Below are 17,807 nucleotides of genomic sequence, written 5' to 3'. Positions count from 1 at the left end.
AAATATTTTGGACTGAGAAGTTGCAAGCATTTCCTGAATTTAATCTCCTCCTAACTTCCTCATGAGTGTCATTTTCATTTGTTATTTAAACAATATTTCATAAGTTTAGTATTTACAAAGCGGAAAGCGAGACGTACCTTGGTATTCCATGCTCACATCTGGCATCGGCAGGATAGAAACATAAAAGGAAATAATTACTATTATGGCGATGCAAAACACCTTTGGTATTCTAACAGCTGATTTAAGAAATACTTAAAATTGTGTGGCCACGCCACATTCCGAGCCCAACATAAATACTCCGATAACATTGAGCGAGGACAGCAACTCTCAAAGTCTTCTCTCTCGGAGTATTAACGTCGGCAAAAATTATTTTCCTCGGCACTGTTTTATATATCTTGATTTTCAGATAGTACGTTATTAAACTGAATAATACAAAACAATTTTTTACTCGTCTTTAATCTAATCTCATCGAACATTTATGAATACGTCACCATCAAACAATCTATTCTTTATCGAACCAGTGTCCCCATTTACCTGTACCTTGCTCGCAGTAGTGTCCCCCCCACCCGGGTCTGCAGCGACACGTGTACTCCCCTGGCCGGGACCGGGGCACGCACTTGCTGCCTCGTCGACACTGGTTGTTCGCGCAGTTGTCTGGTTCCGCTGCGGGTGCTGCCGCCACGACAGCTGCTGGCCCCCCCTCATCTTCCTCCATCTCCTCGTCATCTTCTTCTTCCTCGTCTTGCAGGAGGGAGCAGCCGGGAGTCACCTTCTGCTGTCGCGCCGCATTTGTGAAGTCCACTGGCTTGTGGTTCACCCAGAGCTCTTTCAAGCAACCTACGCCACACGAAACATCTAGAAACTGCTTTCACCAAGGCACAAAAATTTCATCTTTCAATTTTAAAGCAATTGTGAAACAAAAAACAGACCCAAACATGTGAGTAGGAAATAGTTAAAAGCTCATTACTATAAATATGAATTGATAACACCAACTCGACACTCTCTAAATACAATATTTTAGCCAACAATTTGAATAAACTGATTTCAAAACACCATACCATTGAAACTGGTGAGGTTACGGAGATGCCACTGAGTGAACGCCCCTTGGCCAGCCTCGGGGGGAACGCCCCCAATGAAGAGAGGTGACGTGAGGTGGAGGAAATCCCGCGATCCCTCGTTTATAATGCTACGAGCTAGACCACGGTCCACGCGCAGTGTGAAATTCTTCTTAATCGCTATCAGTTCCGCCATGTGGTACTTTCCATCACTTACCATCTCAAAACTGCCAAAGAAATTCAACGACGCTCTATTATTTATATGCATTACATATACTACAAATCTCTCAAATTTTAAATGACTCAAACCTTCTCTCTCTCTCTCTAGTGACAGACCATGACGGTGACCAATATAATATTAATAAATACTGAATAAATCAGTCGCAAACTTTAAGATGATCATCTGACCCTGAAGAATTTAACGCTACTAATTCTGAATCCCAACAGTGTGACAAACTGTAAACCAGTTCGATCCATTACGGAAATACTACGTCAAATATTGTTCTGATATACAAAATCTTTTTGGGAGATGGCTCTTCTGCTATCTGGAGGTCCCTGCCCGTCATTGTACTGAAAAAGCTGTGAATTAAGTTATCGTCACAGAAAATGGCCGAGATTAAACTCAGAACTCTTTTAGGCTAGTATACAAACTATTTTATCAAAAGAAATGCGTTTACTAAAGTGAACACAAAATTTTATGAACAATACAGATTTAAAACTTAATAAGTCAGACGCCCAGATGCCTCTTTAACAAAACAGAAAATACATGCCTGTACATTGTCGACACAGGGTAGTTGCCAACATCGTAGCTGACGCGGATGCGACCGTTAAACAATTCGACAGCCAAGTGTTCCGACTGTCCGTCATACAAAAGAACTCCGTTCTCTTGTTCTGTCGCGAACACCATGGTCACGTTGGCCGAAGGCTTCGTTCGCAATGGCTCCAGTTCCACGAACGAGTTATTGTGTACAAAGCTGAGGCTAGTCAAGTACTCGCATCTCTTTCCTGGACAAGAGAAGATTCCGTGTTTAACAACATGTGGCAATTTCCACACTAGTAGCTGTAACGTCAATACAGGGCAACGGACTGACAGTCGTAGAAGTGCACACTGATTCATGACGGACGCCTGGGATTCTTTCATTCTAAAAGGTTTAGCAATCAGAAATCATGGATGAGGAAGGCACATACTGGGAACGACCCGTTCTACAAGTGCCTGAGCACTGCGGGTCCCAACTTTTCGTTGGCTCGATCTGTAGACATTTCGGTAGGACTCCTTGGACGTGGGATCGGCCCGTCGCAAGGCCTCTACCTGTACACAGGACAGCACGACACAGAAAAATGCGGACAGACATCCATGGCTTGAGTGGGATTCGAACCCACGGTCCCAGCGACCAAGCGGCACAAGGCCCGCGCCTCACGACCACTGCGGACCCCTGGAAGGCACGTGGCTATGTTAAAAACATCGTCATACTTCCGCAATCCCAATAGCGTACGAGAATTATCAATGCCACCTTATGGTTACACACCCGAATAGCCAGGAGCACATTTGCAAATGTAATCATTGGAGCCCATTGGTTGGAAGCATATGCCATTCTTGCAGTCGTGGTGTTGGCAGGGTGACGTCTGAGGATACAGCATGGCCACCATGGGAGCGATCTCACAGAACTTTCCTGTGAAATCACCTGGACACTTGCACGCATAGTCATTCACGCCGTCCACGCACGTAGCCCCATTCTGCAACAAACAGAGGTCTCTCGGTGAAAGAACGCGGACATTTTGGAGGTGGTACGTCAGCACTTAAGAGACCTTCCTAGTCATGCACTGGGACTTCGAAATAAATAAATTTCTTCACCACGTCTAAAGTAACCTACACGTTTCTAACATCGTCAAATATTCCTTTTATTATAATTACATTCTATTTTCTAATATTCTGAACCCTGAGAATTTCGAACGAAACGCTGAGGCTTAGGAGTCGACATCAACAGCAATGAGCCCATTTGAATTCCTGTCTGTACACTGTCAAGGTTACATTGAAGGGAACGGGGATGGGTTTCGTCAAATTACGATCAGCTCGTTCAGTTTTGTTTGCATAATTTATAAGTAACAGACCGCTCAAAGGCGAAGTTACACAGACTGAAAATTCCGTGACTCCTAGCGACAATCACATCACTCTACGACAATTGTACCTGGCAAATATTGTTCTGGCAGTCATCCACGTTGATGGTACAGTTCTCCCCGGAGTAGCCCACCACACACTCGCACGTGTAGTGCGTGAAGTGATCCACGCAGCGGGCGCCATTACGACATGGATTATACTCCTTGGTGCAAAATGGAATCTTCGTCTCACAATATTCACCTGTAATAGACCCTTCACAGTGAAAGCGGAACATTTATCGCTGAATAAAGGAAGAAATTTACAGCCTATCTCGCTAATTACCGTGGTCTTAAAACCTCGCATACCGTACAGTGAATTGATATATAAACATCATGAATACCAACAAAACTGTTTACGCTGTTGGCACGAAGAGTCTTTTCAAATTTATATAATTACTGTAGGATTACAGAAAACCAAAAAAAAATTTTTTTTATTAAAAACCAAATATGTAGAAATTGTTAAAAATTAAATGCGCCGCTGCTTTGCGGAAACAGAAGACTCATTCTACGCATGTACATCTATAAAATGTTTCATTACATTCAATCATATCACATTCTTTAATTAAGCAAAGATAAGATATGATTTTAATTGTTACATTACGCTTCGTTAAAATATATTTCTTTATTCATTGCCATAAATTTTACCGACAATTTTCCGGTACACATTTAAGAACTGGTAAAAAAAAACATTATTACCAGTCAACTTTTATATAAAAAATGGCACAAGTACGAGAGGAGTACTTACTAGAAGACTCGTCATAAGTCGCTCCACGTAAATAGACAATTGATAATGAATTTACCCATGAATCCTGAAGTACAGCGACATTCATACGCCTGCACCAGGTCAACACAGGTGGCATTGTTTTCACACTTGTTGCTGCTGCAGTCATCCACGTTCGTCTCACATCTGTCCCCTGTGAAGCCAGCAGGGCAGTGACAGCTGCGGACAGACGACGAGTCACACTGAATATGCGTGTCGGTGTCGACTAAAAACAACATTAATCGCATAGTGACGAATGAGATGCCGCAAGACTGGTGGTGTTGCACGACACACTTACCTAAAACGCCCTTCTTCGAGCACCTTGCACGTTCCTGCATTGCGACAGGGGTTGCCATAACAAGCGTCTATCATGTACTGACAGTGCTGGCCGTGGTACCCGGGCGCGCAGCGACACACGTACTGACGTTCCGGCAGCGCCTCACACTCACCGCCGTTAGCACAAGGGAATGTAAAGCAGGCGTCGCACTTGGCCAAGATCTCGTAGCTGACGCGACCTGGAAACGGAACACGTGCTCCACAACACATCGCACCCAGTAAAAATAAATGTGACCAGCAATTAAAACGATAGAAGAGTCGGATCTTAACCTGTAGATTTTCATCTGCGTTCACGTATTCTGTATTGTTCTAGCTAAGTTAACAGTTAACCTTTATCACACAGAAAACCAGGTTGAATAATTTAGCAGCATGTTACTAGAAACCTGGTTTTAGCCAACCGTTGCGCCGCCGCATACTCACCTTTACATTGGAAAGCGGAGGAAGGTGTAGTGAGCAGCAATTTATCTCTCATCGTGTGAGGCTCAACGCAGCGAGCAATCCCTGGTTCCACATAGTCTCGCTTTACCCAGTCAGCCAGCCAACGTAGCGAGCAGTCGCACAGGAAGGGGTTTGCTCCGAGAGCTCTGACAAATATTGAAATTCAAAGTGAAATAAAAGCGAGGTTCATAATAAATTACCTTCATCATATGGAATAGGGTTGTTTAAACGCTTGTAATATGGGGCTGCAAACTGAAATTTAACTCTGTAATTAACGCTAAAGCAAAAAATAGAAATCTGAGAATGACAAAGGTGTGCTCGGCGTCAGACGAGCTACTTACAGGTGTGTGATGGACTTGAGGTCTTCAAATGCTCCTTCGGGAATCATCGAAATGTCATTTCCATGAAGGGAGCTGAAACAGAATACGGAAATTATTTAACCGCTTGGAAATGTCATTAAATGGAAATGTCGACTGCAACTACGGAGAGGCCACAGAATTTCAGAGACGTCGTACGTCCGTGCGGACAAAACGTGTCAGAGACCGTGTTGGCGTGCGATAAACGACAAGCTGAAATCGTGGCCGTACCGATTCCAAGCGGTCCATCAGCCGAAACAACGGGATACGGCCGCAAGAATTAAATATTCCCATTGGTGTCATTGCCCTGTGCGTAAAGTAGAACAATCTGTATACGAGTACCAACTTACATGATGCGAAGAGATTCGAGACCAGCCAGGGCATCGCGCTGGATACACTGCAACTTGTTATAACTGATGATCCTGTACACACAAAAGGAACTCATGAGGCACGGAGATCCATTCGAACACATCTCAAATTCCAAAAGAATAACACGTGTCTCTACAAAAAAAAAATCCACTCAGAATTAAGAGGGTACTCACAGTGTGGACAACTTCGTGAGGTTCACAAATGAGAAGTTTGAGAGTATCGATATCTGATTGTTGCTCAAATCCCTGGAACATTAATGATAATTAAATTACTGACACTATACACAACGGAATTAGTGCCTCGGCTAACCAGTTTAGCACCAGATGTTTTAGACACCCTTGACTCATTGATACATCATAATAATTATCAACATCAACTATTACATGAGACACCGTAACTAACTAACTAGACGCCTTACCGAACCCAAAGGTTCATCACCGAAGTAACCAAAGCCATCCACCGGTCCCTGTCCTGGGCTGACAAAATCCAGTCTCCTTCAACTCCTATCTCCCACAGATCCTGCCTGAGATTATCCTCCCATCTACGTCTAGGTCTCCCCAGAGGTCTCTTCCCCTCAGACTTCCCAAATAGTGGACCCAACCAACTAGATGGCTTACGGAACCCGAAGGTTCATCACCGAATTAACCAAAGCCCTCCACCGGACCCTGTCCTGGGCCTACAAAATCCAGTCTCCTTCAACTCCTATCTCCCATAGATCCCGCCTGAGATTATCCTCCCATCTACGTCTAGGTCTCCCCAGCGGTCTCTTCCCCTCAGGCTTCCCAAATAGTGGACCCAACCAACTAGATGGCTTACGGAACCCGAAGGTTCATCACCGAATTAACCAAAGCCCTCCACCGGACCCTGTCCTGGGCCAACAAAATCCAGTCTCCTTCAACTCCTATCTCCCATAGATCCCGCCTGAGATTATCCTCCCATCTACGTCTAGGTCTCCCCAGAGGTCTCTTCCCCTCAGGCTTCCTCCCGCCTGACATTATCCTCCCATGTACGTCTAGGTCTCCCCAGTGGTCTCTTCCCCTCAGGCTTCCTGGTGAACACATCTTTCCCCATCCATGCGCGCTACATGCCCCGCCCATCTCATTCTTCTCGACTTAATCACCCTGACAATATTCGGGGAGGAGTACAGATTTTTAAGCTCGTCATTGTGCAGTTTTCTCCACGCCCCATCGTCTTCTCTCCTAGGCCCAAATATCCTCTCAAACACCTGCAATCCGTGTTCCTCCCTCAGAGTGAGAGACCATGTTTCGCACCCATACAAAACAACAGGCAGAATTATTGTTTTGTATACTTTAATTTTCAGGTTCCTAGAAATCAGACGGGAAGACAAAATATTTTGAAGTGAGAAGTAGCAAGCATTTCCAGAGACGTCTAATTAAATATGATTAAAATAGCCTAAATGTTAACCACAGAAATTGCAAGTAGTTGTTAAATATCAAATACGAGGTACGTGCCAGCAAATAAATTGTTTATGGGTGATTTTAAATATTATAAAATAGCATTAGTTCTGCAATATGTAAATAAAATGTTCGTGTATTATTACATTTTTTATGTAAATCTTCAGGGAGAATTTTCCCGTACTTCAGAGGTGTAAAAAGACGGCTATCTTCTCGGACGTAGCGCCACGGAGTCTGGTAGAAACAGACTCGTGTTTCGGAGGATCTTGCTGGCTGCTTCGACCTCATGGAGGAGGCAGTAAGCTACTCTGACATGTTGGTCAATGTCTACCAGACTCCATGGTACTACGTCCCAGAAGATAGCCGTCATCGTGAGAACATGAAACCTCGCTGTTTTAGGTCTAAAATGGCGATGAGAGAATACTCACAGCCTTGTAAGCGATTTCAGGTGGCTAAGTCGATCAGCGTTGATTGTCTGAATCTCATTCACGTCCAAGTAACTGCAAATGTAGAAGAGACATAAATGCTCTGTCCAGAAAAACTTACGAAGTAAAATCAAACATTAAATGCTGTTTAATATCTCCTGTATCTTGTGACTCGACTGTTATTTTAAGTTGCGATAACAGCTTAAAAAAAGTTATTACAGGTAGTTCATCTATTTTTTTAACCTCTCGTAACACGCGCGCAAATCCGACGTTGCCCGTTTGGGTACAGTCAGTCACAGGTGTAAAATACTAACGGATGAAAATTAAAACAACTTACTTTCTGAATTACATATATAGTACACATGTAACAAAAAATTTCAGGGTAGTGCGAGGTTTGTATTTTGAAATTTATGTTAACATTTTTACATTTCTGAGCAGACAAAACGAAGGGTTTCACCAGTCAGAGAGTGCGGAAGAAGTTCTCACAGATGAGGTGCGGTCTATTTGGTACATTCGCCGACAGCTTCGTGTCCAGTGGTTAGTACAAGTTCTTTCCCAAGGCGTACAGTAGATGGAGCACCATCTAGTGCCAAGATTAAGAACACGCAGGGCAACACCGACGCTTCCCCGTATACAACTTCACGACAAGGTGCTTAATTAAGCGCGGGAACAACTTCATCTTTAACTTCTTAATAATAAATTCTGCGTTCCAAATCATTACAAGATTTCCGTTTGCCCTTTCGCTGATTCTCACGACTTACCTCGTGGCCCCCTACGGTGTCTTCGGCTAACAAATTCATTAAAGTATATTCCTGAAACAAACAACAAACAGAGACAATACTCACAGCTCTGATGTTTCTGGAGGAATCCCACGTGGGATCTCCCGAAGGCGTACCCTGCTGCAGCGCACTACTGTGCCTGTACACACGCACTTCGGAGGGCAGTAATTATCCCCGAGACAACCTTGATCATTGTCACCTATCAAAAAATCATATTTATGATCAATAAAACAGCTTAAATGATCACAATGCGCAGGTAAAAATGGTATAAATGTGTTGACGCAATGGCAGTGGATAAAGAACGCGACGACTGCGGATACTTAAGTCGGCTAGTCCGCGAGGACAGAGACAAGACTATTTGTAACGTACTGTTGCATTTGAACTCGTGATGTGGCAGTTCATGAATTGGGACGTCCTTCACACGCGGAGGCGCGTGACAGCGCGGACTTCCCCCGCTCAGGTCGTGTTTCTGGAGCCACTCGGAGAACCACGCCAAGTGACAATTACAGCTGAATGGATTCGACAGGAGATTTCTGAAACACGCACACAATTTCTTGTTCTACATGTAAATAAGTAAGGAAGGTTAAAAAATTTGTAATTTCAAATTAATTTAGCTTCATGATTTCAAGGGGGAGAGGTACCCTGGTCCTCCAGGTTGGGGGTTGGTTGCAAGGCTGACAACCTCGCGCCGTAAAAAGGAAGATGTTTCGAGACCTCGATCAAAGCCTCGGACAGACGGACCTAACAGAGGACCGAACGGAAGAGGAGAATTGAGGAGGCCGTGGACCGAATACGGACCGGAGAGCCATAGAAGAAGAAGATTTTGTAAACGCTGTCTAGTGTCATGTCTTATAAAAGTAATTTACAAAATAATTCTGATGAGAAAATACAGCTTCATTGCAGGTTAACTGACAGAACCGCACTTACAGCGAGTGTAATGACGTGAGGGAGTCGAAGGATCCCGGCATCACGCAGGTTATCTGGTTGTCGTACAGAGCGCTGTAAGATAATCAAAGCATCAGCAAATCATACACAGAATAATTTTTCTCCATTTTTATGGAGGCCATAATCTTCAACTGCACTCGGAACTTAATCTCATAAGATCATCTCTGGAGAGTGTGCGAGCGTGGTACTCGCACATGACACATGTCGAGCGTCGAGAGATTGGGCAAAACTGTGGACAGCCAAACAGTAGTACGAGTTGCGTCTAGTCAAAATTCTAGAGGCAAAACATCAAAAATCCTGAATGACGACATAAGAATGGATTCTCTTGTCATTGATGGTCGACGATTCTCATCTGGTCTCATAAATCTCTCCATTTATGCAGCTTCTTTCTCATGCAAGGCAGAGACCACCATAAATTAACATCACGGTACATATAAGACCATTTAAAAATAATTAAATAATAACGTGAAGCAAACAGTGGACCTTCTTATGTGCTACGGCCTATCACGCTCACAAATTTCTATGTAATTACACGACAAACTGGAACCGGACAAGAAAACCTGCTTTTTTTAGAAAAGAGCAACAAAATATGTTAAAACAAAGTTTCATAAATATACAGATCTATAAATCTCACGTTTCTAGTCGAAGACTTCGAATTCGATACTTACAGCGTCTTCAGGTTCGTCAGACCAACAAACATCTTGTTGTGAACTTCTCTGATCTTGTTTTCTGAAAGCAACCTGAAATCAAACATGACAACTCTTACACGTCACTTAAAAAAAAAGCAGAACTTTCTCAAAAATTAACAAATGTTAATTAAAATCCATCAAAAGGAAATTGTAGAAAATGTCTACCGGATTCACTGAATCCATTTTGAAAAACGAGAGACCGAGTGACAAAGAAAATTACCAACGTGCGGTTACTGAGACGACGACACGCCGATCACTTACAGTTCGTTGAGGCGCGCTGCTCCCTCAAAAGCATTCTCTTCGATTCCCGTCACTCTGTTCCGTCTCAGGTCCAGTTTCTGCAGGTTCAGCAGTCTCCCGAACAAGCCGTCGGACTTGATACGTCCGATCTCATTGTCGTTCAGCAAACTAAAGTAGAAAGAAGACTCAGAACGATGGCAGTTCGACCCCATTATGGTCGATGTAACACGTCAAATACAATTCATACTTCGCTATTCTTTAATTTGGTTCGCTCATTCATCAACAGTTTCTAGAATCAATTTAGTATCAAATTTTAACACAGAAAGCAGCGCTCACAGCTCCGTCGTGTACATCGGGATGTCCTTGGGAATGTCCTTGAGGCCTCGAGCCGAACAGTCGACCAGAGTTCCTTCGCAGGAGCAGCCGCTGGGACACGCGCTGTCAATCAGGCACTCGCCTGCCAGACGAGTCCGGAACTCTTCCACACCTTCAATAAGAGCAGAGCAACTACTTACACCGCGAGATTTGCCGTCGTCAAAGAATCAACTTTCACTGTCAAGTAAAACGTGATTATAACATAAACCTAATGGCTTAAACACAGTTTCTTACTTATAAATATAATATTTGGTACTTGTGGGTTATTGGGACACATCTCTTTAAAAATAAGTTAGGTTAGGTTAGTTGTCATTTATTGAAATAAAATATAATAACTTTCAAATATATGTCATTCATCCACACATTAACCTAACCTAACCCAAACTAAACTAACCTAACCTAAACTAACCTAACCCAACCTAAACTAACCTAACCCAACCTTGTTCCTTAGCTCATGTGACAGGAAGTGACATCCTGTGGTCAGTCATCTCATTTGAAGACAGTCAAAGGTTCATTCTGCACCAATATGGCTGATCATTTGAAAAATCTGCACTACAGATTATAATATAAACGACACCAAGAATACTTTCAATTATAGCATTGTATATTTCCATGAACTAGCTTTTATACTTGACTGTCCAGTTGGATCTGCTTTTGCAGAATCAGTAGCAGGACCCAAACAGAAGGGGCCCTTACCTGGTCATACAAAGGACATTGCTTACCCTTACATTTGAATTTCTCATCCTTCAGCACCTCTATGCGCCGCCGTTGCATGCGTTTCGGTGTGTCACACCTTGCCCCCGACGTCTCTATGGGGTTGCGATGAAGATACTCGGCCAACCATCTCAGGTTACAGTCACAAATAAAGGGATTTCGTGCCAGATGTCTGAAACATGTGGATTAAAAATTGAAGGCTTTATATTTATTTTGATACAAATTAATTCAGTAGATCAACATTTAGCTGTGTCAAATTGTATCTTAGGCTGTGTGCAAGGAAACACCAATCCTGCAATTAATCACAATTTTAGAGAAAAAATATCCATTAGTATAAACTTAGTATCTGAGAAATTTCATATGTTCTCAACTAAATCTACGCATCATTAGAGAGAGACAAAGCGTTCTTTCAACCAACGGCATGAAATTCTTACCATGACTGCTGTACAATAGCAAGCTACAGAGAGTGGAAACTACAAATACTTCATGTAACTTTTTATTTATGAACTGTCACGACACACACACATTAACAATAACACCAATGACGTTTTTAGTGAAGCAGAATTTCACTAAATATCACGATATCGCCAGTCAGCTACGTTATTCTCAATTTTGCGCCAAATTTGCACATTCCAAGACTCTACACTGAATGTCGCTAGTGTCACATCCGGTTCACACGTCCGTAAAGTTGCCGCTTTGATTACAGGGAAGCGACCACACAGAGGTGCGCTCTACTGGAAGTATATTAAATTATAATACAACATGACGCGTTTCATTTGTTTTATCTATCTTGTGCTGAAATCTTGTGGCAGAAACAAGAGGTAACATTTCATAACTTTAATAATAAACACGCGAATACGTTCTTGAAAGATTTAAGGTGTCCAGACTCGTAAATCTGGATTATGAACTGCAGGATTATTGCGTCATTTATTTTGCAGTTGCATTCCAACGTTTCACGGTTATGTGTATTACTAATAACGTTCGACAAGACCAAATCATATTTAACCTCAATTTCATAAAGCACTTCAGCCGTAAGATATTTGAAATAGACATGGAGTAATGTTTGTCGAGTCTGAAATGAGAAATTGCAAATAAACAGTGCCACCCTATTTTGCGCCCTTCAACGTATTAGCCACTGCCTTTAAAAAAACTGTTCTTTACGTCATCAGTCTCGCGCCGTGCTAGCGCGGCAACTTCTTCGCCACGGCACAACAGCGGGTAGTCTATGCGATGCGTAGTAGGCGCAAGATTAATAATGTGCTTCTTTACAGGCGCAAGGAAGAGAAATTTCACACTTTGGAGTCCAAAGACTTTGCCCCTGGTAGAGAGATATTTGAGGATATTACTTGAAATGAAATCCCGCTACATGTTCTGGGTTCGAGACTATGTGCATACTTTTGAGATTTCACATATAACAATTTCTTCAAACCTCTCTCTTATCAGACGCTATTATAGTCTAAGCCACTGAAAGCGTCGTTAGATAAACCACGAATAATTTTTATTCTCTCGTCCCGCTGTTCCATAAACTGAGATGAACTTTTAATGCCCTCTCTGGTGTCTAAATCTTTGACAGGCACAGGGTATATTAGGAATTTGATGAGAAGAAACTTTGGTATATGTTTCAGTTGAATAATGGCTAATTATCCCGTCATTTCTACTTTTTATGGCCAAAGTTCTGAAATTCAATTATAATTATCCATTTCTTAAAACGAGAAAATATGTCCTTACTTATTCGCTTTACTGTACCAACTTTTCCTGCGTTTTTGGCTCGACGCCCATCGGTCTAATCAATCTTTCCTCGCTCGCTGGCTGAGCCAAAGTCGCAAGTTCTAACAGATCTAGAGGCCGATTTAATTTGAACTTTTTATGCCTTGGCTCATACAGACGAAAACATCGGCGTCAGAACGAAAACAAGAAGTTGAAAACCAAAGCTCAAGAGTTATTATTGCGTTCAACCTAGACGTCTCTCTCATTGCGGCCGATAATGTTAGATGTGACGTCACTCACAGGAACACTTAGACTGAACGTAGTGTAGTAACTTCCAGCCAGGAATTATATTTTACAAATCAGCAACGAAATATATATATATATAAATTTGAAGAGAACAAAACTGAACAAATCACGTAACTTGGTCCAGAAGTACACGCAGATAATGTGTCAAATTCCAAATTTGTTAACGACGGTGACAAAATTACACTTACGAAAAAAATTCAAGAGCACATTAACTTCGGTTTGTGCTTGCAAACATATGTGAAGTACAGTACGTGCCAAAAAAAAAAATACTCACAGCGTCTGGATGCTCCTCAAGGAGTCGAAAGTTCCGTTAGCCAGAGACTGAATGTTGTTATCATACAGTGACCTGTAACAGAGAACACCGGCGCCTTGTTACCATAGCAACGCTCCGCCATACGTGGTGGCGACACGTTCATAAACATAACAGAATGACACAACTCCTACCTATGCCAGTAATCGAACCCCGGTCGCCCAGACCACTGTCACTCTCATTTGACGAAACTAACCTGGTTCATAAACAGGAACAAATTCAAATTTGAAGAATATGGGCTCAATTTGTTCACAGAATTCTTGCAAATTATCACGACAAGTGAGTCGGTAAAGGCGGAACTGCAGTTGCCGACAGCATCTATTATGTACTGTGCATTTGGTACTTCAGCTGTTTAAAATTCGCATCACGTGACACCGCTAATTACGTGACGTCAGTCCAGCCACGTGCCTCTGGGGCGTGGGGCTTTAAAACAATAGAAGGCAACCAGCAGGGGCAAATTAGGTGCTAATTGCAGGTAATTACCAGTTGTTTAACGGGGGAACATTCATAAACAGAGAGAGTTGTAAAATCCAAACGCTCTGAGAAAGAAACATCGCTTGTTACGTACGTAACGTTGCGTGACTCTGTTCGACCGCTGATTCATATACTGAAGATAACAATACGATAAGCGCGTGTACATTTAGAAACATTGTAAAATGAATTTTACTATATATATAGATCTAAAGTTACTTCAAAAGGTTCATCACACAAATACATTAATATAAAATTAATATTTTGTTATTTAAAAGAGTACATAAAAGACAAAAGTGCATTTGAGACCTTGTTCAAAATAGGAGCTCTGAAGGCCCATTACTAAAGCGGATTACACGTACAGTTCATTAAGATTCTTAAACTAAAATTGCATCTCCATAAATGTTCGGTATTTGAACGCATTCAGCGAAGAAATTCCGAAACCTAACCTAACATAACCTAAACTAACCTAACCTAAACTCACCTAACCTAACCTAAACTCACCTAACCTAACATAACCTAACCTAACCTAACCTAACCTAACCTAAACTAACCTAAACTAACCTAACATAACCTAAACTAATCAAACCTAAACTAACCTAACATAACCTAAACTCACCTAACCTAACATAACCTAACCTAACCTAACCTAAACTAACCTAAACTAACCTAACATAACCTAAACTAATCAAACCTAAACTCACCTAACCTAACCTAAACTCACCTAACCTAACATAACATAACCTAACCTAACCTAACCTAAACTAACCTAAACTAACCTAAACTAACCTAACATAACCTAACCTAACCTAAACCTAAACTAACCTAACATAACCTAAACTAATCAAACCTAACCTAACCTAACCTAACCTAAACTAACCTAAACTAACCTAACATAACCTAAACTAATCAAACCTAACCTAACCTAACCTAACATAACCTAACCTAACCTAAACTAACCTAAACTAACCTAACATAACCTAAACTAATCAAACCTAACCTAACCTAACCTAACCTAACATAACCTAACCTAACCTAAACTAACCTAACATAACCTAAACTAATCAAACCTAACCTAACCTAACCTAACCTAACATAACCTAACCTAACCTAACATAACCTAAACTAACCTAACCTAAACTCACCTAACCTAACCTAAACTCACCTAACCTAACATAACCTAACCTAACCTAACCTAACCTAAACTAACCTAAACTAACCTAACATAACCTAAACTAATCAAACCTAAACTAACCTAACATAACCTAAACTCACCTAACCTAACATAACCTAACCTAACCTAACCTAAACTAACCTAAACTAACCTAACATAACCTAAACTAATCAAACCTAAACTCACCTAACCTAACCTAAACTCACCTAACATAACATAACCTAACCTAACCTAACCTAACCTAAACTAACCTAAACTAACCTAACATAACCTAACCTAACCTAAACCTAAACTAACCTAACATAACCTAAACTAATCAAACCTAAACTCACCTAACCTAACCTAAACTCACCTAACATAACATAACCTAACCTAACCTAACCTAACCTAAACTAACCTAAACTAACCTAACATAACCTAAACTAATCAAACCTAACCTAACCTAACCTAACCTAACATAACCTAACCTAACCTAAACTAACCTAAACTAACCTAACATAACCTAAACTAATCAAACCTAACCTAACCTAACCTAACCTAACATAACCTAACCTAACCTAACCTAACCTTACCTAACCTAACAGGCACGAAGAAACAAAATCAAATAAACTCTGAACAGAATTTTAAGGAACCACTTCTGATATTAATATGTATTAAGAACGTCTGTTTCCAACTGATCTAGAATTTTTGAGAATATCAATGAAATGATCGCCCATAAATACGACACCTCGTCACATAAAAATGCAATTTCACGCGACGCGTAATGACATTTCGGGTTTGCGTCTTGAACACCTTCGATGCACCAACACTTACAGTAGATTCAGGCTGTGGAGGTCCTTGAAGGTGTCCTTACGGATGCACGAAATTTCGTTGGCATTGAGCAACCTGGAACAGAGAGTACAAGGCAGTAAACACCATTCAAAAACCACGCAAATTTAGTTCAGAAACCTCCAACCTTCAGTATTTAAAAAACAAAAGAATTTCCTTGCGTGTTTTTTGGGTTGACAGGTTATCACAGTAAATAAAGAAATTTGGATACAGCCTTCATCTTCAGGTAGGTATAATGACAGCAACCTGAAGATGGAAGCAGAGTCAACTTCCGAAACGCAGATTACACGAAATGTTCGATTCAGGGGACAGATGGGAAACTAGAAGCGGCGGTGAGGACGTGATTGACGAACATGTCTGATACTCACAGGAGCTGAAGGGAAGACAGACCGTGGAAAATTCCCGCCGGAAGATCCTTAATCTTGTTCCCGTACAGCACTCTGCAAAATAAAGACAACAGAATCTGTGGGTGACATTTGAGATGCAAGGTAAAGTAGTCTCTGTCCTCAAAGACCAAGTCGAGCCGACGTTTCGGGGAGAAGCAGGTACAGCATTGAAGTAATAATAACTGTCCACATCAGAACTCCCTTTTTATCCCTTAAAGACCAAAATCCCTTTCAAAAGATCACCGTAACACGACAATGCATTGGTATTCATCACACAAAGCCCAAATTCCTTTAGAAAACAGCAAATTATGAGCAACCAACAGTGTTTATTATACAGACAGGCGATGTATATGAAGTTTCGACCGCCACAAGGGAAAACCTTACGCTGATTGGTTCAACTCTTATCACGTGACAAGTCCTGCTACTGCGCAGTCGACATCCAAACGCCGTGTTACTTGAATGTTAGAATAGGAGAACAGCTTAAGTGCGTATGGATTTCATGAATCGATCTGTACTCTACGGACTTGTACCTCGTCTGTATTCAGTAATCGGCTTGCATTCTGTAAGAACCCTTCTGTTTGCGTGCGTGCATTTTAAAGAGGGCAGGGCGCAATGCACTTTGCGGTGCAAATAAGTTCCGAAATGGGACACAAATTCCACTAATGGGCTGTGTGGATAAGGGTAGCGTTTAGGGGTGAAGGCAGTAAGAGGGAAATTGACTATTCTATATAAAAAAAAAATAATTCAGACCAGTTGTAAGAGATCTGTAAGACCTGCCTAAAACGAAGACTCTCAGCTAATCAATTCCCATTATTTTACGGAATCATAAGGTTCATTATCGTGCTCACAAAACAACGCCACTGGTCTCCACCTTAAGCTATATTAATCCAATCCATATTCTTTCCTATTTATAAAATATCCACTTTAATATTATCCTCAAAAGTGTTATGTTCATTTATCATCTTTACAATCTGCCCCCACCCATGTCACAGTCCTTGATTTAATCGTTTTAATAATATTTGGTGTAGGGTATTAATTATTAAGCTACTAATCGTATATCTGTATTCATATTACATGCCTTGGAAGTGACTAGACTAATGAAACTTCGGTGTCAGATTAAGAGAAACAAAAACAGTACAAGAAGAAGACGAGGAAGTGACGTAAAATTTGATTAAAATTGCGTTATAATTCCAGACAGACAGCTGTGAAGTTAGAACAATCATGAGCGCTAATTGTACATTCTTTTGTTATGCAAATACTCAAACAAACAAACAAACAAGAAGCCACAAATGGAAAATTAAAACTGTGACGTCCTTAACTAGGTGTAAGAGAGATCATTAGAGAAGCTAACCTAACTTAACTTAACCCAACTTAACCTGCCTTTCTCCTCAACACGATATTCCACTCTGCCCTGATGAAAACGCCTTCATTTGTTTCATGTACTCGTCCTCTGTCCTGGCAGATAAAACATCGCGGTCTGATACGTCGTAATTCGTAACTCGGCCGCACGGTTACTTAGCAACGAGCACAGACGGAATGAAAATTTACGGACTTCGCGTTGTTTGATTCTGAGAG

General features: G+C 41.4%; 1 protein-coding gene across 9 annotated transcripts in view; it reads right to left on the bottom strand.

Moving 5' to 3' along the window:
• sli (slit guidance ligand) overlaps nt 1-17,807 on the bottom strand; it is a 204,887-nt gene that overhangs the window by 3,499 nt on the left and 183,581 nt on the right. For 2 of the 9 annotated variants that reach the window (XM_087353898.1, XM_087353843.1), the window contains exons 11-33: nt 16,215-16,286; nt 15,832-15,903; nt 13,338-13,409; nt 11,059-11,222; nt 10,298-10,448; nt 9,983-10,129; nt 9,701-9,772; nt 9,015-9,086; nt 8,457-8,620; nt 8,154-8,286; nt 7,312-7,383; nt 5,642-5,713; nt 5,450-5,521; nt 5,085-5,156; nt 4,726-4,889; nt 4,268-4,484; nt 4,010-4,149; nt 3,242-3,411; nt 2,582-2,789; nt 1,826-2,060; nt 1,059-1,282; nt 535-837; nt 138-158 (exon numbers count right to left, since the gene is read on the bottom strand). In XM_087353898.1, coding sequence (XP_087210024.1) covers nt 138-158; nt 535-837; nt 1,059-1,282; nt 1,826-2,060; nt 2,582-2,789; nt 3,242-3,411; nt 4,010-4,149; nt 4,268-4,484; nt 4,726-4,889; nt 5,085-5,156; nt 5,450-5,521; nt 5,642-5,713; nt 7,312-7,383; nt 8,154-8,286; nt 8,457-8,620; nt 9,015-9,086; nt 9,701-9,772; nt 9,983-10,129; nt 10,298-10,448; nt 11,059-11,222; nt 13,338-13,409; nt 15,832-15,903; nt 16,215-16,286 — 3,089 coding nt within the window. The remainder of the gene's footprint in view (nt 1-137; nt 159-534; nt 838-1,058; nt 1,283-1,825; nt 2,061-2,581; nt 2,790-3,241; nt 3,412-4,009; nt 4,150-4,267; nt 4,485-4,725; nt 4,890-5,084; nt 5,157-5,449; nt 5,522-5,641; nt 5,714-7,311; nt 7,384-8,153; nt 8,287-8,456; nt 8,621-9,014; nt 9,087-9,700; nt 9,773-9,982; nt 10,130-10,297; nt 10,449-11,058; nt 11,223-13,337; nt 13,410-15,831; nt 15,904-16,214; nt 16,287-17,807) is intronic. The other 7 variants (XM_087353845.1, XM_087353847.1, XM_087353855.1 and 4 more) reach the window with 7 other exon arrangements.

Source organism: Zootermopsis nevadensis, unplaced genomic scaffold (genome assembly GCF_977971745.1).
Source record: "Zootermopsis nevadensis isolate Lab colony 2312 unplaced genomic scaffold, Znev_1.0 Znev_ptg000002l, whole genome shotgun sequence".
NCBI classification, from domain to species: Eukaryota; Metazoa; Arthropoda; class Insecta; order Blattodea; family Termopsidae; genus Zootermopsis; species Zootermopsis nevadensis.
The sequence above is the reverse complement of the archived record's forward strand: the minus strand, read 5'-3'. Positions and strand labels throughout refer to the sequence as shown.